The sequence below is a fragment of the Neovison vison genome, chromosome 12 (genome assembly GCF_020171115.1).
Source record: "Neovison vison isolate M4711 chromosome 12, ASM_NN_V1, whole genome shotgun sequence".
Classification (NCBI taxonomy): domain Eukaryota; kingdom Metazoa; phylum Chordata; class Mammalia; order Carnivora; family Mustelidae; genus Neogale; species Neogale vison.
Genome location: NC_058102.1, coordinates 143177612 through 143198514, shown reverse-complemented (window position 1 = coordinate 143198514; position 20903 = coordinate 143177612). Strand labels below are relative to the sequence as shown.

The 20903-nt window shown below is 50.4% G+C and overlaps 1 protein-coding gene across 1 annotated transcript in view; it reads right to left on the bottom strand.

Moving 5' to 3' along the window:
- Window positions 1-2636: 2636 nt before the first annotated feature.
- IL2RA (interleukin 2 receptor subunit alpha) overlaps window positions 2637-20903 on the bottom strand; it is a 45526-nt gene continuing 27259 nt past the window's right edge. Inside the window, exons 2-8 of the mRNA XM_044226733.1 lie at window positions 16139-16339; window positions 13522-13617; window positions 11264-11479; window positions 9633-9719; window positions 9017-9088; window positions 7777-7843; window positions 2637-3282 (exon numbers count right to left, since the gene is read on the bottom strand). Coding sequence (XP_044082668.1) covers window positions 3258-3282; window positions 7777-7843; window positions 9017-9088; window positions 9633-9719; window positions 11264-11479; window positions 13522-13617; window positions 16139-16339 — 764 coding nt within the window. The 3' untranslated portion in view covers window positions 2637-3257. The remainder of the gene's footprint in view (window positions 3283-7776; window positions 7844-9016; window positions 9089-9632; window positions 9720-11263; window positions 11480-13521; window positions 13618-16138; window positions 16340-20903) is intronic.

Genomic DNA, 20903 nt, shown 5'->3' with positions numbered 1-20903 from the left:
TATAGAAATCTTTTTTTTCTTTTGTAATTTTTATTTAAATTCTGGTTAGTTAACATATAATAGTGGTTTCAGTAGAATACAGTGCTTCATCACTTACATACGACACCCAGTGCTCATCATAACAGGCGCCCTCCTTAATACCCATCTTCTACCCACCTCCCTCCATCAACTCTCCGTTTGTTTTTTATTCTTTTTTTTTTTTTTTAAAGATTTCATTTATTTATTTGACAGACAGAGGTGACAAGTAGGCAGAGAGGCAGGCAGAGTGAGAGGAGGAAGCAGGCTCCCTGCTGAGCAGAGAGCCCGATGTGGGGCTCGATCCCAGGACCCTGAGATCATGACCTGAGCCGAAGGCAGCGGTTTAACCCACTGAGCCACCCAGGTTCCCAACCTCTCATTTACTTTCTGCCTCAATGGGATCTGCCTACTCTGGGTGTATCATATAAAAGGAATCCCGTAACATGGGACCCTTTGTGCCTGGCTTCTTTCCCTTAGCACGATGTTTCTGAAACTCGTCCACATTGCACCACGTATCCATACTGTATCAGTATTCCTTTTCATGGCTGAATAACATTGCAGTGTGTGGAGAGACCACAAATTACCAGTCCATTTCTTCACTGATGGGCACCTAGGCTGTTGTCAGCTCTTGGCTGTCTGGCTGTCATGCTGTTAGAAATAGTCACGTCCACGTTTCTGTGTGGACGTAGGTTTTCATCTCTCTTGGGTATCCCTTGGAATTGCCAGGTCATGTGGTAATTGTGTGTTTAATGTTTTGAGGAATCCCCAGACTGTTCTCCACAGTGTCCGCACCTATTACATTTCCACCAGGAATGTACGAGAATTCCCATTTCTTTATATCCTTGCCCACGTTTGTTATTCTCCTTTTGGCCGGGAGTCATCTTAATGGCTATGGAGGGGTATCGCATTGTGGTTTTGATTTGGATTTCTGGAATGACCAATGACGATGTGTTTGTTACCTATTTGTCAGGACCTCTGTACATTATTAAAAAGTATCGAGGCGCCTGGGTGGCCCAGTTGGGTGAGCGCCCAGCTCTCGATTTTCACTCGGGTTACGATCTCAGGGTCATGGGATGGAGCTCTGGTCATGGCGTTGAGCTCTACGCCCAGCATGGAGCCTGCTTAGGATTCTCTCTCTCTCTCTCTCTCTCCCTCTCCCTCTGCCCCTTCCTGGGCTCTACTTTCCTAAGAAAGAAAGAAAAAGAAGACTATTGAGAATCCCAAAGAGCTTTTATCTGCTTTCATCTGTGTAGTTACAGTCAGGGATACTTACCACATTTAGACACTAAAACCAAGAAAGTTTAAAAATATTATTTATTAATATTATTTATTAGTTCTCTCATAAACAACAGTAATAAACTCATTACGTGTTAACATCCGAGAGATGACATCATCACATAACATGTAGTTTTTGGAAACTCCACCATACACTCAGAATGAGCATGAAGAAGGTAAATAACATCTTAATTATTATTTAAGACATTTGCTCTCATGCACCCCCCCCAGTAAGTCATGATAATTCAGTTCAATTTTACTCAAGAGAAGTAACACTAAAAAAAAATTTTTTTTTTCTGGTCTGAGATTCCTCTCAACCCAGAAAACATGTACTTGGGGGCATGGGGAAGTGGACACTGGAATGGGCATTGTACCTGGTTAGTCATAGACGGGGCAGAAAATGGTTCTTTAATCTGGATATGGACCTGCTGATGCCTGTCCATTTTTAAAATAACACTTTTCTGGCCTGAATTCAGAAATGCAAACGGGCTGGTTTTAACCTTTCATTAGTCTCCTTAATCACGTGGTTTTTTGTGAGTGGATGGGCAGGGAGGTTCTCAAACCCAGAGGTTCTCAAAGTGTGGTCTCGAGACAGCCTCAGCGGCATCACCTGAACTTTTTAACCAGTGCAAGTCCTCGGCCGGCACCTGCTGACTCAGACCCGCAGATGCACCCCCCTGCCCACCCTCAACCTGGCCTCCAGGTAAATCTGATTTGCTAACTGTGTGGCTAACAGTTTAATGTCCTGGTGATTTACAATACAAAGGCTTTCTCTTTAATGGCCCAATTTCCAGAGACAAGTGGCTCAGTTCCTCAAGGCCTAAGGTCGCCCTCCCCATCCTAAAACTGAAGGAGGCGGAGGCAGAAGGAAATGTAAATAAAGTTAAATTTCTTCTAAACCTAAATCTCACTTAACCGCCAGGATGGCGCCAGGGTGATGCAGGGGTGGCAAAAGGTTAAACAAAGTTAAACTGTCAAAGTGGGGCTCAAGATATGTATGTAGCTATGAAAAAGTGCCTTGAAAATGCTATAGAAACCCTTGGCTTTGAGTGCTCGGGGTCCTTGTTGAAACCCGCTGTGCCGGGCGGATACTTGGACCCCAGCTGGCTGGAAATAAATCTCCCTGTGTGACTTGCATTATCGAGAGTGTTCTCTGTCTAATTGAGGGGTGGTTGACTCTGTACCCTAACATTAGTAAGGTACACAGAGAGCTTTTTATTAGGCACAGTTCATTACCTGGGACTTCGTTTTCCCGTCTTTTCCCAGCGTACCTCCAGTAAATAATCCTAAACGCCGAAGCTCTGGGATCCCCAGAGGGTTGCCCTCTGTCGGTGTTACCCAAAGAGTGCTGCTGTGGCTTCTGTTTAGAAATTCAGATTGAAGGGTCCGTGGAAGGGGGCTAGTTTGGAGGACTGAGCCAAGGACAGAAAGATTCCGAGTTCATTACAGGATGTGGCCCCGAGAACGGGCTCATCAACCAGCGGCCAGGGAAGGATCTGCGTCCATCCCCCAGTTCCGTAGGGAGGGGACTCTGTGTGTGTGTGTGTGTGTGTGTGACTATTTACATTCGTGCCAGGGTTTTCCTAAACTGGGAAGTTCCGGGTGAAATTGACACGAAGCTCCTTCTCCCTGCACCGCGTGTGGCGTGGAGGGTCCCGTGCTGTTCAAGCTTGAATAACATCGCCGCCGCGAAAATAAGACCCACAGTTCCGGCTGCTGCTTCCTGTTCCTCCAGTGACCCTGGATCTGCTGCCCAGAGCCGGTCAGGTCCACTCTTGGTACTACGGAGCTGGCTGTGTCCTGAGCTTGCAGTGGTCTGGTGGGTCAGCAGGCGACGTCAAGAGTTTTCCAAAACCCAAGAGGTCCCGGGAGATGCCTCCTGGCTGAGCGTTTGACTTCTTTGAATTTGCTTGGGCTCCACGACTGCTGTGAGCTGTCCTTGGCTTCTTACCCCTCCCAGTTTTCTAGATTGTTCTTCTGCTCTTCCTCCTGCAGGGAGACAGCTAAGTCAGTTGTGGGTGTACTACTGCACGGAGAAAAAAACGTGATCTCTACCGTACCCTGCTGTGGGGAGAGCCTTCAACATAAACCCCCAGTGACCTGCTAACTTAAAATTCCATCCCGGGGTCCTGTTACCTTCCCACAGCCTGAAATCTGACCCCAAGGCCTCTCCGTGCCTCCAGAGGTCCCGACTGCCTGCCCCTGGTTCCTACAGCACGAAGATTCAACCATTGTGCGGGGAGCAGATCTTCAGTTTCCTTGTCTGCTCCAGGGCTGGGTGGGTCTCAGGGAACCGACTTCTGCTTTGGGACTGATGCCCCAAGGGGTGTCCTGCTGTTTGCATTCATTTCACCAAGAGGCTAAGGGGTCCCCCATCATACTTCAAAATCTGGGGTCATCTGCGCTGCATCCATCTTCCCTAACCCTTACTGCCCATCCGCTGGCAAATCCCGCTCATTTGACCCCCTTTATGTATTTCATGATTCTCTTCCTCCTTTTTAATGTGCGCCCACTGACCTAGCTCATGCTCACCTTGTGTCTCTAAATATTCCGCCATAACTGCCACCATGATTCCTAGGTCCTCTCCATCTCGCCTCTGTCGCAGCCAGACTGTCCGAAGGGCCAGTGCTACCATTTGTCCCCAGGTCAAGTTTCTGTGGCTGTTTTCCTCAGATGGGGTCTGAGCCCCTCTGGCTGACCTGGTCTTCCATGATGTGGTCACCGTCCGTCCCCACAGCACCTCACAACCTGAGGTTCAGAGCTGCCTGGCTTCTCCCGGACATTGTCACGTCCATCCACACCGAGTTACCTCTCCCGGTGCTCCCTGCTGCTGAGCAGACATCTCGCAACTTCCTGTGTCTGGCTGTAGGCACCGGCTACTCTTGTTGACACCCCCGCGTAGGATCAAGGGTCCTTTCTTTTTGCTCCTATCACCCCTCAATCCTGGGCTTTAAAAACTTGTACTTGAGCTCTCTTTTTCCTCTTCCTACTCATCTTTAGGCCTAGCAAGTGCTTGGCACATAGCAGATGTTCTTGCGATAGTGTTTGTTTTTTAAATTAAGATACGATTGACAGTAACATGGTATAAGTTTGTGGCCTACAACATGTTTGTGTATTTTTAACACACTGTATCACTATATTGCAACACAGTTATCACCATAGCAGTAGCAAACACCTCCACTGTGTCATAGAACCATCATTTCTTTTTTGCGGGGAGAACATTTAAGATCTAGTCTCTTAGCAACTTTGAAATATAGAATGCAGGATTATTGCCCATGATCTCTATGCTGTGTATTCGATCCCCAGAACTCATTCGTGCTAACTGCAAGCTTGTGGTCTTTGATCAACATCTATACAAGAGATATTCTATACATTTTTTTGAGTTATGTGGGGGGGCAGTAGGTGCAGAAAAGGAATAATAGTAACTGTGCTAAGTGACTTTCATGAATTGATAGCACCGTTTCTAGCCAGCTCTGTACTGTAAGAACTTTCTGATGACGGAAATGTTTTGTATCTGCGTTGTCCAATGAGGTCGCCATCTGTGGCTACTGAACACTGGACATGCGGCTAGTGTCACTGATGAACTGAATTTTTAATCTTGTTTCATTTATTTAAGTTTAGGCTTAAATATCCACCCCGTGTGCCCAGTGGCTAGTGTGTTGGACAGCGTAGTCCTAGACCTTCCCCAGCCCTTACTGAGTCCACAGGAATGTCTGATCCCTTCCTGCATCCTGGGAGCTCACAAGGGGTAAGGCTGTGAGAACAGCGTGCTGGTAAATGATTAACAACCCGCTGCTTGAAAAAGCTGGCTTGTTTCCACGGTGCCAGGACGCCCACCAAGCCCAGTTTCTGGCTACCAACGCGACACAACCGCACACAGAATTGGGAAGAGGTGTGTAGTAGCAGACCATTGTGCGGCAATGCCTCGATAATATAGAGACAATAGATTGAAATAACCCTGAGAACAAATAAAGCAGTTAAGTAATTAGAGAGTGGCTACTTTCCAGTATGTATTAACTTTGTTTTCAATATGATCTATGTAACTATGTTGACATACTGAATTTTCGATAATGGCTGTGCTTAAAAACGGTTCACAAGATTCATGAAAATTCAGCTTTTGGCTTTTGGTTGTTAGGAGTCAGGGGAAGCCAACAGCTGTTTATCCCTAGTAATTGGTCCAAAAATCAAAAAACGGAAAACAAAAAAGTCACATGTAGGATTTCTGTGTAGCCACAAGAGGGCACCATCAGACGAAATTAGATTCGGGGGAGGCTTCTGGGCTGGCTAGACGTGATGGGAGAAGGCTGTTTGGAGAAGGAGTGTGGGTCTCCTGGAAGACGGTCATTCTGGGAGAGCTTGCAGGAACTCATCTGGTTTTAGGTTGTTCCTTGTGTCACAACACAAATCCCAAATGTTGGCCACTCCCAAATAGCTTCCTGCCTTTGTGTCTGAAGGCTCTTCATCTTGAAGCTCCCAAGTGAGAACTTCCTTGAGGAGGTATTAAGTCTTGTCAGCAAAGGGAGGGGAGAGCACGTTGAGTTCCCACAAGGCCCTGAGCACCTGACACACCCCATCGCACATAATCCTAAAACAACGCCTCAGGAATCTGCTAATGGAGAAGCTGGTAGATGGTCAGGTCTCTATCTGAGTAATTCCTGATAGAATAACCCCAGGGGCCTTACCCCCGCCTCTCGGTAATCGGTAATCGGTGCTCTTCGATTCACATGCGGGAAGTCAGGAGTATTTGTGGGCCTGATGACCCATAGAATGATCAAAGACATCTGCCGGTTTCCCCCGTCTGGGCTAACTGTAGGATCTAAGAGCTCCGGGATTTGAGGGAGGAGTTGAGCCTGTGTCTTCTCAGGGTCTTCCTGGGGAGCTCATGTCAAGGTTGGTTAGATGGCACACTGGTGAGGGGCAAGGGGGTGGTGCTTTAGGAATGTCCCAGAGAGTCAGGAGAGGGACATAGGAGGTCTGCCTAAAGGGAGGGAGAAAGCGGCCCGTGTGTGTGTGTGTGTGTGTGTGTGTGTGTGAAACGAATTCACTCTCTTGACCTTCATACTCTCTGTCTAGTGCAGCGGTTCTCAAAGTCAGGTGCCCGGAACAGCGGCATCAAATTGTCCTGGGAACGGGTTAGAAATGGAGATTCTCCGGCCCCACCCCAGACCTGCTGAATCAGAAGCTCCGGAGGCAGGGCCTGGCAGTCCGTGTTTTAACAAGCCCTCCAGCAGCTTCTGAGGAGCAAGCCCACTCAAGTTTGGGAACTGCCGGCCTAGCACAGAGCTGTCAAAACTGGACCTGTGTGTGTTTGGTGCCCCTGAGGGGCTTTAAGGAAATACTGGTGTCTCGGTCACACAAGGTCATACACTGTATGGTTCCATTTATGGGAAATGTCCCAAACGGGCAAACCCACAGGGATGGGAAGTGGACTTGTGCTTTCCAGGGACTGGGGGCAATGCGGAAGTGGGAGTACAGGGTTTCCTTTTGGGATGATGGAAATGTTCTGATGTCTAATGAGACAGTGGTGGCATATATACAACATAGCCCAAAACCACTGAATTATGCACTTTAAAATGGTCAGAATGGGGTTCCTGGGTGGCTCAGTGGGTTAAAGCCTCTGCCTTCGGCTCAGGTCATGATCCCAGGGTCCTGGCATCGAGCCCTACATTGGCTCTCTGCTCAGCAGGGAGACTTGCTTCCTCCTATCTCTCTCTCTCTCTCTCTCTCTCTCTCTCCGCCTGCCTCTCTGCCTACCTGTGATCTCTGTCTGTTAAATAAATAAATAAAATCTTAAAATAAAATGGTCAGAATGATGAATTCTATCCCAGCTGGAAAAAAAAAAAGCACTGATGTCCTAGGGATCCTGGCTGGAGGGCAAGTATTGGTATTAAAAAAAAAAAAAAAGAACAACTCTCTCCTGGTTGTTCTAATTGGCAATCACTGTTGAAAATACGAGTTAATGCAATTAAGGCCACACATGGGTCACGTCCCAGCCAAGGGCGTGCTGGTCTGAGTGTCTGCAGTAGGTGGAGCGGGAAGCACAGGAGAGGAAAACAGGGGGATGCTGCCCTTGGTTTCCTTCCAGCCACATGACGGGACAGAAAGGCCTTGGGCTCTAGATTTGGGCTGTTATTTCGGCCTCTGCCATGCACCCCGTTTGCGTTGCTCGATCGGGGAACCTGCAGCTCTTTCAAATGTCCTGAGAAGTTAAGTTGTGGGAATGTTCCTTAGATGCGCACGGAGCCTGGCATACAGTAGGGGCTCAGCCAATGCTAGTTTCCTTTCCTTTCCCATTTCCTCCTGCTTGGGTTCTTGCCAGCCACTCTGGGGATGTGTGGGTTGACCAGTTTTCTGTGACTCCCCAAACCGCTGCTGGTTAGCAGGAGGACAGGGTGAGGGTTTCTCTGCCTGAGCTCTTCGCACACCGGGCTCCGCCTGCCAGCTCCGGCCAGGGCTTCGTGACCCTGACCCTACGGAACTCACCGTCTCCGCTGCCAGGTGAGCCCGCTCAGAAGGAGGACGCTGATCAGGAGGAGAACGCAGCCGGCCACTGTAACAGAGAAGCCGTTCATTAAGGCTCCTGCTGGGCTGGCTTGGCCGAGCAGCCTGAGAAAATCCCCCCAGAGCAGGGGTTTCCTGAAGACCAGAGCGCGGGCGTTTCCGCCTTCCCTTCTCAGAGTGCAGCTCCCGCCCGGACATGGTTTCCTGGGAGGCTCCGGCCCGGGGCTGGAGCCCAGGGAGGTGGGAGAGGTCTTGGCACCTTTCCACGAGGGACTTGGCTCTTTCTGGAAGGCTGAGCTAACCGACCAGCACGCTCTCCACCATGGGTCAGGGGCCTCGGTAAAGAAGGCCACTGGGGAGGCCTACGATGGGTGAAGGAAAGCTCGAAACACAAGGGGCAACGAGCCTCTCTTGAAAGTGTTCCTGTTCCCCAAATGTTGCCTTCCCCGGGTGGGAGCCCCTGCCCCCCTGCTCCGCTGCCCCCTGCCCGGCCAACCAGCCGTCCTGGATGCTCTTCACAGCGCGTTTTCCCTTTTCTGCCCCAAGCTCTCCGGATGCGCGGTCGTGTGGCACTGCAGACGCCCACGGCGTGCGCGGCACTAATCGGGCGTGAGGACGCATCCCACCTCGCTGGGGCTGGAGCCCTCACACCTCCCACCAGCCCTCCTGTCTGCCGGGTCCTTTTCGCGGTGAGAACACTGCACAATTGCTCCTTTAGCCAGTTTCGGGGTCTGCGACCCCCCACGGTTAACCAGAGTCCCCACGCTGTCCACCAGCGCCCCGGGACCGAGTCGTCCTTTATCCAGAGTCTCTGTCCTTCCGCGGCGTCTCCCAGCTTCCCCAGCCACAGCCCCCGCCAGCCCCGCTCTGCTCTCCGTTTCTGTGCGCTCGGTTTTTTCCCCCTCTCAAAGCCCGTTTTTCTCTCCTACCAGGAAACCACTGTGAGGCTTATGGGATCTTTGGTCATTTCGGGTCCGTCCTGGAGCAGCTCTCGGTGGTGCTTTGAGCCCTCCCACCGCACTCACCGTGACCGTCGGCGGTGAGTTTGTGCCCTCCGGATCTGGGTTAGTCTTTTACTTGTACGTAGGACCACTCTACAGGGCCAGGAGGGGGGCGTTTTAAGCCAACCGACCGGCCGACTGTCGCCCCAGACCACCAAGCAACATATCCCACAGGCTCTGGGCTGCGTTTTGTCCACGGGAGCCACGAGCCCCCGACCCACCTGCTATCTGGTACTCGGAGATGAACAGGAAGGACTCCACCGTGGCAGCCACTTCTGTGTGCTCGTGGAAGTCTGCGCACGAGAGAGGAGAAGGCGCTCGGTTGTGCGGCGGATCAGGCCGCGCTCGCTGGGGAGCGCCGGGCCTCTCCAGCTAGAGCCTCGGAGCCTGGGGGCGGGCGGGGGCGGACAAGCAGGCCGCCTTCTGCCTGGACGTGCCAACCTCAGCCTGGCTGCTCCTGGCCCTGACCCTTGCTTTCGACATGTTTGTTTGGTATAAAGATTTATTTGGTTATTGGAGAGAGAAAGAGAGACAGAGCAGAGGGGAGGGCAGAGGGAGAGAGAGAAACTTAAACACACTGTGTCCAGCACAGACCCGGACATGGGGCTCGATCGCGTAACCCTGAGATCACGGCCTGAGCCGAAGCCAAGAGTCAGAAGCCCTGCTGACGGAGACACCCAGGGGCCCTGCTTTGGACTTGTTTGAGGGTTGGGGGGTCAGAGGGGCGGGTGGCCTCGCTGACCCGGCTCTGGGAGGGGCTGCCCCAGGCACCCTGTCTTCCGTCTCCTGCCTGGTGGCTTCGGGGCCGAGCTCTCCTCGCCGTCCCAGCAGCCTTACCTGTAGTACCTGCCATCGTCCAGGGGCGGGAAGCGTCTCTCCCAGGGGCTGCGAGGGTGCTTGCTTCAGGCTCCTCTTCGTCCTCTGCTGGAGACAGGGAGCGGTGAACGTGGGGCCCGCGGGGTCCTCAGCCGACCCTGACACACTCGGCGGGGTGTGGATCTCCCTTCTCCGGCGTGGTCTGGGGGTCCCAGCCCTCTACAGCAGGTCGCAGGCACACGGGTAAACGGCCCCAGCACCCCCGGGCGAGAGGAAATTTTGACCCTGATCCTGGCTCTGTGGGACCCCGAGCAGCCTCCTTCCCCAGCTTCCTCATTAGCCCTGGTTTCCACCAGGGGCTTGGAGACAGGTCGTCCGTGCCCAAGTGCCCCGAAACAGCAAATGAAGTAGAAACGCGCAAAAGGATAGCTTCTCTCGGGGACAGGTTCCCTGCCCCTTGTGGATGTTTCCAGTTACCCGGGACCCTGCCCTGCCATCCTCTGACATGGGAAGGGACCCGTGCAACTGGTGTCCTGGCCAGCCACGTGGCTCCCTGCCAGCACACGGGTGGGGAATGTCATCAGAAGGATGCAAGTGCCAGCTGACCCCCACCCCCGTCCCAGAGTCTGCTCCAAGGACACAGCCTGGAGCTAGCGACTGGCGACTGGCCGTGGAGAACACCTGCAGAGTGTCGGTGACTAACCCCATTAAGGCTTCGTTATAAACCTGTAAGATCCGTGGCCGAGCTCGGGTGTCCATGCCTCTTTCTGCTGCCCCCCACTAGCCCCTGTGTAAGTTCCTCTGCTTATTCAAACCGCCACCTGCCAGCGGTGGCCCGCCTCTTTCTCTGGTCTGTCCCTGCGCTCTCCGTGTATGGGGGCGGTTTCAGATGTCACCCAGGGAAACTCCGGGGAGAGTTCTGCAGTCAAATGCTCTACCACTGAGCTATACCCCCATCCGGGGAGAGTTCTGAACCTACGGGCGTGAGCTGAGAAACCCGTAGCACGGATGTTTAAATCTGAGCGGCTTTGGGTTGTAAAAATAGTAGTACGCTTTCAGAATGAAAATAGTAGACCTCCGCAGAGGCGGGTTGCATGCATGTCTGAATGAGTGTGTGTGTGTGTGTGTGTGCGCGCGTGCGTGCGTACACACACACATGATCATGTCCCCGCTTGACTCAGCCCCTTCCCTGCACGCTGGCACTTTTACCAAAGCTCGGAGGGGCATTGCACGAGGAGAAGGAGCCTGCTAACGGTGGACCGCGGCACGTAATGAGTTCACGTTACGTATCCGTAATCAGAAGTGCATACGTGGCAGGCTGACCTTGCCCTTTTGAATGATAGAAAGTTCTGATAGCTTAGAAGAGGCCAGATTTCAGGATCGGCTAGGAGGGGGCAGCACCGCCTCCAGTGAACACTTGAGAGATCTCCCTCCCCTTCCACCTTCTACCGTTTATCCACACTCAGGGTGCAGGGAGCCTGGGGTGAGAGGGACCCTAGTGTATCTGGTGTCTTTTCTAGAATGAGAGAAAACAGAGGCCCGAGGAGATGGAGTGGTTTTCCCGTAGTCACGGAGCTGGCGGGCCAGGAACTGCACTCCGCGCAGCCCTGTGCGAAAATCGGGGGGACGGGCCCACGCGGGTCCCTCCGTACCTGGGAACCGACCGTCCTCCCTGTCACTTATGCACTTGAGCTGGGGCCGCGTCCACTGCGTCTTCCCTGAGACGGTTTTGCAGACGCTCTCGGCAGAACCTCTCCGCAGGGCCCTGAATCCCGGCGCGCACTGGTAGTGAACCGTCTGCCCCACCACAAAGTGGTAGATTCTCTCTGAATCTTCGTGGTCCCAGGAAGGAGGCTCCCTGCAGTGACCTGGAACAGGGACAGGAAGTTCGGGAGGCGTCCCGCGAACCCGAGTCGCCTCTTGCTGGAGACCGGACCTCGGTTCTTACTGTTTATCCTTTCTTTTATTGCACCAATATGCGCTGAGAAGTCTGTGTGTCAGGAACGTTGCCGGGCACTTTGAGCAAGGGAAGGCACCCAGACCCTGTCCCTCCCGCAGGAGGGGGCGAGCCATTGAATGGAGCCGACGTCTGGAGACACAATGTCCTGAGTGTTGTCACTGAGGAGCCCAGGGGAATGAGCGGCTCCTTGTGATGGCGAGGGTTCTCGAAAGTGCACAGGAGTGCGGGGCGGGGGGCAGTCTCAGCTGAGGGATAAACGTAGGCTCAAGCCCACTGCGGCCAAGGGAAGGTGAAGCCCACCCCAGGTGTCCATTCTAAGCGAGGAGGTCCTTCCTCAGGGGGTGGCTGCTGGTCCTGTTGGGGCTGTGGTGGGAGCACTGGAGATGGAGCCAACGCCAGAGGGAGGGGAGGGCTGAGAGAAGCTCTGGGAAATGGAACCTGATCTCTGATCAAACCGTGCCTAAAGCCCGCTCTATGTGAGCCCTGCCAAGGCCTCTGAAATTCTCCATGCCCTCAAACCTTCCACTCGCCCAGGTAAAAACCAAGCCTCACTGGTCTTTAACCCCAGGGATCATGTCCTGCTCTGATTTATTCTCAGGATGCCCTACCCAGCCCCGCATCTGCATGTACGGAAGCACATGTACCCTCTCTCCCCAGACGTGGGTTCTGGCCTTCCAGAACTTCCATGGTCCGAATACCCAATATGACCTTTAAAAGTGTCTTACACATAAACCCCCTGGCCCAGAGGGAAGCCCATGGCAGCAAGTGGAAAATGGTCCTGTCCCATGGGATCGGCTCTAGTGTAGCACCTTCCAGATCATGGCTGAACTTCGGTTTAGTCTCAGAATAAAATTTCTTTTACAGCCAATAAAATCCATAATGGTCGGAACCTGTTTAAATGACATTTGCTTCTCTCTAATGAAAACATCCCATTTAGAGGGTCTGTGTCCAGAACCAGTAGTGGGTCATCTCCTGAATAAGGACAATAGACTTTGACTTGCCTAGAAACCTCGAAAGAACTTTTGAGGGTAATATGAGAGAAAGAAAAAAGCCAACAATTAAATGTGTTTTGAAATGCCAGTCAGCCCAAAGTTGAAGGTCCAAGATAGAACTACCATATTGCAAAGTGCCCCCTCAATTTGTCTTTTAAAAAAAAAAAAAATATATATATATATATATATATATATATATAGGAAGCTGCAAATAAATTAAAATTAATTTAAAACAAGTGATCAGTAGAAGGATCCTGAGTAAGACCTTACTCCTAAATGTGAGTGTAGTCGTCTTTTAACTTCTGTTTAACTTAAAATAATAAAATTAGCACAGGACGAGAGGGTCTTGTAAAAGTTGGTAGATCCCCCCAAAACTCAGGTTTTCCTAACGGGCTCTGTGTCCTCGTGACCTGAGGACCTGACCTGAGCGAGGCTCGTCTGGAGTCGCGCTCCCCGTATCCCATTAGCGTGGAGTTGTCTGTCTGCGGCCTTAAGCTCCCCTATATGCTCTGTGCTCCCCAGCATAGCCCAGCAGGCCTCACACCCCTGTTTATAAGCAACATGTTGAGGTAAGGTGCTTGGCTGGCACCTTGTCTTGTACTGAAGGGAAAACGGGAGCATTTCCTCGAGTGCAGACTCCACGGTCTGCAGGGCCGGGCCCCGTGAGTCGGATCATACCTGCTTCTGAACTCTGTTCAGTTGCACTGGCTGAGCCGACCCGAGCCCAGGGCTGCTGGGCGCAGCTCCCAGAGCGGGAGGAAGCCCAGAGCCTGCGCGGGCTGGAAAGGCTCGTGGCTCTAGAGCCTGCAAACACTGCACAGCCGTTTTCGCTTCCCTGACATCCTGTAAGAAGAGGGTGGTGGGCCAGACGTCCCTCCCTCGGGGGGCACAGGGTGCGCCCGCAGGAGCAGGGTCGGCCTGGAAGGCGGCCAGACCGCTGTGCAGACCCGCCTCTTACCTGGAAGCTTCCCTTGGTCCCCGGACGGCGTTAGGCTCTGCATTGCCTTCTCTTCCTCGGGTTTGGGAGTGACTTGTCCTTCTGTGCTCTTGGAGGCTAGAGGGTAGAGACAGAAGCAAATAACTTCACAGAGGCTTAAAATAGAAGATGCTCTTTGGTATTCATTTGTTCGACGTGTGTCTTTCCACCGCCAGGCAGTATGGGGGTGCACGGGTTACAAAGAGGAGCCACACACACCCCCTGCCCTTGGGGTGCTCCCGGTGGGACCTCGCCATGAGCATCAGTGACTCACAATGTGTTTCTTTTCTTTTTCTTTCTTTCTTTCTTTTTTTTTTTTTAAGATTTTATTTATTTAGAGAGAAGGAGGGAGAGAGCCCAAGCAGGCAGAGAGGCAGGCAGAGGGAGAAGCAGACTCCCCGCTGAGCAGGGAGCCCTACATGGGGCTCCAGCCCAGGACCCTGGGATCATGATCTGAGCTTAAGGTAGACACTTCACTGACTGAGCCACCCAGGTGCCCCCAGAACGTGTTTCTGAAGGAACTGAGAGGTTGCCTGGTGCGTGTGGGTCTCCCCAAAAGGGACCCCATTCTGCCCATCCACCTGCCAGCCTTGCACGCGGGCGTGGGCACGATGGCCGTGAGGAATTCCTTGTTGCCCTACAGCGGTTCACTTGAAAGGTAAAGGGATCCAGTGGTAGAGCAAGGACGAGGGAAGCCTCCTATCACTCTCCTCTCTGCTGCGAAGACTCGGCAAAGGAGCTGAGTGCGGGCACCGCCGAGACGGGCTCGGGATTCCAGCCGAGGGTCTGGGGAGGGTCTGCTGGGGGAAGAGGCGACGGGGTCAGCAGAGGACTCCAGACTCTGCGGTCCGTGCCTGGGCGGCCGACACAGAGCTCACTGTCGCTGTTGCTCACAGACCCCGTCCCAGGGGCTGAAGCATCAAAGGACGAATGGACCCACCACTCTTCACCGTGTTCCAGTATCACAGAGACAAGAGACCCGGTCGAGAAACTGGGCTCGTGAGAGAGCTTTCAGGACTCCGTGGAGAACACGAAGAGCTAAGTCAGCCCAACTTAGGTCTTGAAAGCCCCTCAGGGGGTCATGCCCTCCGCATTCCACTCCGGGAAGGCGCCCCACCTACCGTCTCGGGGTGGGTCGGCGAGGATAAGGGGTGCTCAGGGTTCCGTGCTCGCCCTCGCCAGCAGTGATGGGGTTCGGGACCCTTCGTCCACTGCTGGTTCCAACCCGTCCGGCAGTGAGGACTGTAAGGCTCTCAAGCCAGCTCATCAAGTCCAGAAATAAGCCATTCCAAGGGAACAGCTTCCTCTTCCTCCTCTTCCTCCCCGCCCCGCAGCACCCGCCGCCCACCGACTCGGAGCCCGGCCTGCACACCAGCCTGACCCGCCTCTGGGCTTGATCCTCTCCTCGCTCCCCCAGCGCAGCCAGGGTCTTGGGGTAGTGGAACGGGTGTGGGGGGCAGGGGGCACCTGGGGGGTCTTTGGGGGAATATTTCTCACACTCTGGAATGCCAGCTCCTGACGCTGGGCTAGGAAGACCCTGGGCCGACAGTCCTTTCTGCTTGACCATGGATTTGTCCTCTGAAGAAAGGTCTCGAAGACTTCACGGCAGCCACATTGAAAATTCCCATAATCGGGGCACCTGGGGGCTCAGTCGGTTAAGGTCTGCCTTCGGCTCAGGTCATGATCCCTGGGTCCTGGGATTGAGCCCCGCATCGGGCTCTCTGCTCAGTGGGAAGCCTGCTTCTCCCTCTGCCCTTCACCCTGCTTCCCCGCTTATGCTCTCTCTCTCTCAAATACATAAATAAAATCTTAAAAAAAAAATAGAAAATATCCGTAATAGATAAGACTCTCCAAGTCAGTAATGTGAGCTTCTCTTCCCTCTTTACTCTCATCAGGGAAGGAAATGCCTTGCCCACTGCCTCCACTTTTCTAGCCAGAGCTTCCTCCTTAGGGTTGTGGGGATGGACCCTGAGAGGCAAGGGCACGGAGGCATCTTGGGAAGTTGTTGGGAATTCAGGTTGCCATATTGCTGGGGGTGGAGCTAGGGTGGGTTGCTGGCACCAGGCAGCCTGTGGGTGGCATGAGGTAGGAGCTTCCGAAAGCAAAATGCAAAAGAGTTGGTGCAGCCTTATGGGTAGATACTCACCGGGATGGTTATTATTTTTCTGATTCTTTATATGGGCTCATTCTGACCAGTCTTTTTAAATTTTTATGTCTAAAAAATTGCGATGAGATATACATAGCATAAAACGTACCCTGTGAATCATTTTTAATGTGTAATTAGGTGGCATGAAGTACATTTATATTGCCATGAATTCGACTTATTTTCAAATTGTTCAGTCACGATTAGTATAACGTCTGTTCCCTCTCCCCCTGCAAAATATAAATTCTTTGAGCGTTGGGTATCCCGAGGGCCTAGATCAGTCCTGGGAACCAGGAGGCACGCCTTAAATATTTGCTGAGTGAATGATTTTGGAGGAACCGCTGAGGTGCGTTATTGCAGGGTTTGGGCAGGCGGGTTTTCGTCTGTAGGGCTGACGCTCTGTGCTCCTGCTGGAGTTGTTCTCCTTCCCTCCACGTTACAGAAGGAAACACTTACATGTGCGGACGCACTGGCATTGGTTTTCCCAGGAAGCGTGGCTAGAGTTTCCTGCACAACGCATGACGCTGTTTAGCCTGCGGAAGCCTCTCTCACATCCACAATTTAGCATCGTGCCCGTCCTGTACTCGAGGGCTTTGTACGCGGCGTGCTTGAGGCTCGGCGGGTTGTCATCACAAAGGTCTGCCGAGAAAAAGAGGCCTGTTTCGGGTTAGGGAGGCTCCGCTCTCACAGTCACGTCCGGACCCTCGGACGAGCCCATCACACATTTCTTGGCTCTCTTTAAAGGATTTCTGGGTACCCCACCTCTTCCCAGAAAGGAACAAAGGCTGTCGCCACTGTCCTTTAGAAACCTTTGTATCAGATGGTTCAGACTGTGACCTCAACAGAGCTGCCCTCCAAATTACAATTTATTTCAAACTAAATGAATAGAAGCAAATGAGGTTTTATTCTGAATATGCCTCATGCTGAGCAAGTATAGAGAGAGAGAAGGGGACTAAAGGATATGAGGAAAGGAAGGGAGGAAAGTCATATAAATTTAATTGAGGGACACGTGTGGGCAAGAAATACTTTTCAGGAAATAAGGATTGTCAGAATTTCTATAATTAGTGATTCTCTCTCTCTCTCTCTCTCTTTCTTTCTTGCCTTTTTTTTTTTTTTTGAGAAATATATGTAAAGGGCTCCACCCAAAGTCTGGCGAGTAGGAAATGTGTATTTTTCACCCATCTCCCCACCTCTGAGTTTTCCAAATCCCTTCTCATATCACAAGGACTTGACCCTTTCTCACCCCCCTTCAAAAAAGGACACTGGTTTCTCACCAAGGACACCTGAAATAGTAGCCAAATGCCCAAGTAGTAAGGGGAAAAAATGTGCTGTTCAAATCAGAAAAATGATTCCATTGTGTATCTTACAACAAGTCCTGCTTCGAGAGATTAGATGTTTAGAGAAAAGCCCCAGGCTGGATGGAGATCGTGGCTAGGAAGGATCCCAGGAGACAGGAACAGGCGAGACAGCACTGACCGCCTTGCCCCTCGCCAGCACAGGCACAAATCCTGGCGGGTTGCTGCACACATTGCTGGCAGACCACGGTCGGCCAATGGCTCATTCATCATCCCTCCACTGGAGTGCGTCTTCTCTCTGTCCTTCCACTGTGCCCCAGATCTTGCCACACCCATGACTCAGGATACCCCTGATCTCCTGAATCACAGAGGGCAAGGAGAGGGAGGACCCTCACCCACGTCTCTCCAAGAAGGGTCTAAGTGGAAATAATATGAAAGGCTCAGAGAGCCAGCGATGGGAATGGGACATGTAACATCCACACTGAAAGATAGTGGTCATCATAAAATCACCATAATAAGGCAAGAAAGGGAGCATGGTAGAAAGGGGAGAAAACTGAGCTTCTAGATCCCAGCCCTACCAGCTTACTAGCTATAGAGTGTCCTTGTTTTTACTTTTCAAAGGCTTGGCCACTTTTTCTATAAACTGGGTAGTATAATCATCATCACCGTTTTACTGTTTGTTTTAAAGATTGCATGAAATGACGTGCAAAGGTAACTTGGAGACCGCCCCACACACGAGGGACATAGAACACATGCCCGTTCTTCTTCCTTCCTTTTCACCTCTGTCCAGGAAAGGAGAATGGTAATTCAGATAGAGGCGGGACTGATGTTCACCTTAACCCTTATCTCCTGCAAGAGGTCATCTTTCTTCACAGCCTGTATCCCTAGGACCAGTCACTGGTACCTGCTGTATATCAGTCCCAACCCATGTTTTGAGTATCAGAAGGTAAATCTATTGCTAAGATAAGATATGCACAATAATAATTTTAAAAAAATGAAAGAACAAGGCAAGGATGTGCCCTCTCATCACCACTTTTCAATATGGTGCTGGAAATCCTAGCTAATGCAATTAGAAAAGAAAAGGAATTAAAAGTTGTTGGGAAGGAGTAAAACTTTCTCTTGCAGATGACATGACTGCCTCTGTAGACAATTTAGAAAAATAGACAAAACCCTTGTGGTACCAATAAGCAACTTCAGCAGGGTTGCAGGATACAAAGCTAATGTATGAAAGTGAATTGCTTTGCCATATACCAGCAAGCACACTTTTTGGTATTCACCCAAGGAATTGAGAAGTTACGTCCACACAAAAATCCGCACATGGATGCTTCTAGCAGCTTTACTCGTGATTGCCAAAACTTGGAAGCTACGTGTAGCTGTCCTTCAGTAGGTGAAGGGATACATGAACTCTGGTCCATCCAGACAATAAAATAGTATTCAGTGCTAAAAAGAAGTGAGCTATCAAGCCATGAAAAGACATAGAGGAAGCCTAAATGCATATTCCTAAGTGAAAGAAGCCAACTTCAAATGCTACATTCTGTGTTGTTCCAACTATACGACACTGTGTAAAAGACAAAACTATGGAGACGGTAAGAAGATCCTGGAGGCTAGGTGTTAGGGAGGAGGGAGAGGTGAATAGGCAGCATACGAAGGATTTCAAGGCAGTGAAAATACTCTGTAGGATACTTTACTGGTGGGTGCGTATCATTATACACTTGCCCAAACCCACAGAATGTGCGACACCAATAGTGAAGCCCGATGTCTGCTGTGGACCTGGTGATGATGGCGTGTCCGTGCGGGTTCATCCACTGAAAGACAGGTACCACCTGGTGGGGGCTGACAATATGATCACGTGGGGGGCAATGCATGAATGAGGTCCGGAGTACGTGAAGAATCTCTGTACCCTTTATTTGGTTTTGTTGTGAGCCTAACACTGTTTTAAATCATAAAGTCAATTAACAACAACAACAACAACTTAGAAGCAATGACTATGCCCTAAGCGAGATGAAATAATTGAAGGGGGGAGGAATCAGTGATGACTTCTGCTTCCAGCCATGGCAAAATTTTGGTACCCAAACTTATCCTCCTGCTGAAAACAACTTTAAAACCAGACAGAATGTGCAAAAAAAGTGTTTCCAGGCATCGAGTAAGAGGCAGGGCAGCCCTGTATCATTCAAGAAGAGGGAACTGTGACGTGAACCCCACCATTGCTGTGGAGTCCCCCACGGCCACTTTCCCGCCAAATGGCACCAAAGTGGAACCCAAGCAGAGCCGTGGTCTCACGGACCTGAGGAGGGAAGAAATCAAAGTTCTAGGCTGCTGGCATGGCTGGACTTTGGACACTCCCCCACACTGACCCATCCTTATGAAGTCTAAGACCAAAGCTGACAGGAGGATGCACCTGGGACTGAGGTGCCTGTAAGAACAAAATGTAACGCCTCTGAAAGGAAGACGACCTATTCCAGACCTTCTAAAATGTGTAATTTATAACGTCCAGCAAGTTTTTAAAAAATTCTGGACATGTGAAGAAATAGGAAAATGTGACCCATTTTTTTTTAAAAGGAGTCAATTAGAATCTAAAATGGCCCAGATTTTGGAATTAGCAGACAATCGGCCACCATTCATTTTTATAAAGAAAGTTTTATGGGGACAAACCCACACTTAATTGTTTACATTTGGTCTGTGGCTGCTTTTGTGTGGTAAAGACAGAGTTAAGTGTTTGCAACAGAGACTAGATGTCTAGCTGGCTGAGAATATTTACTCTCTGACCCTTTAAGAAAAAAAATTGTCAACTACCAATTCCAAGGAAACACGGCCATAATGCGTGAATCAATAAGAGATCTCAGGAGATAAATGAAAATTATAAGAAAAAAACCAAATAAAAATTCTAGAACTGAAAATTGCAATATCTGAAAAGAGCTTCACCAGACCTTGAAGACAGAGCAATAGAAATTATTGAACTGATGAGCACAAAGAAAAAAATTTGACTAGACCTTCAGTGACCTATGGGATAATATCAGATAGCCTATCATATTTAATTGAAGTCCCATAGCAATGGGAGAGCAGAACAAATATTTGAAGATATAATGGCCAAAATGTCTGAAATTTGAGGACAAATGTTGACTTACGGGTCTAAGATGCTTCAAGCAATGAATTCCAAGCAGGATAAATATAAAAAAACCCAACCTAGATACATCGTAGCCACGCTGTTGAAAACTAAAGCTAGTGGAAACATCTTGAAAGTAGCCAGAGGAAAAGGACACACCACATACAGGGAACAATAGTGACTAATGGCTGACATTATTTCACTGAAATAAGGAACCAACGCAAGTTAGAAAATAATGGTAGAACATATCCAAAGTTATAAAGAAGGAAAAAAAAAAAGCCTCTCAACCTGGAATTCTACCTAGAAAAAAAAATCTTTTGAAAATGAAGATGAAATTAGTGTATTTTCAGATAAATGGAAGCGTAGAGAATGTATTACCAGCACCCCTGTGTTCTCAAAGAGAACGCTGAAAGGAAATTCTTCAGGTATGTGGGTATTACCACAGTTAGAAACACAGATCCGCAGGGAAGAGTGGTGTGCTGGTAGATATTTAGGCTAGTGGAAAGATCATCTTTTAATTTCTTTGAAAAAGAAGGACTTAAAAATAATAAGAATGCATGGCCAGTGTTATTGCATATGTCAATGTAAAATATGCAACAAGTGCAGTGTAGAAGTTGGGGTGAGTAAATGTTTCTATCCTATAGTTCTCGTATGCGGAACGGTATGATACTAAATCCAAGGAGAGCGTGGTGGGTTAGGAATGCCTCCCGGAAAGCTCAGGGAAGCTGGCGAGTAACAACACAGAGAGTGTAGCTAAAATGGCACTAGGAGACACAAAATAGAGTATTAAAATACGTTTTTCGTTAGCCAAAATTTTTTTTAA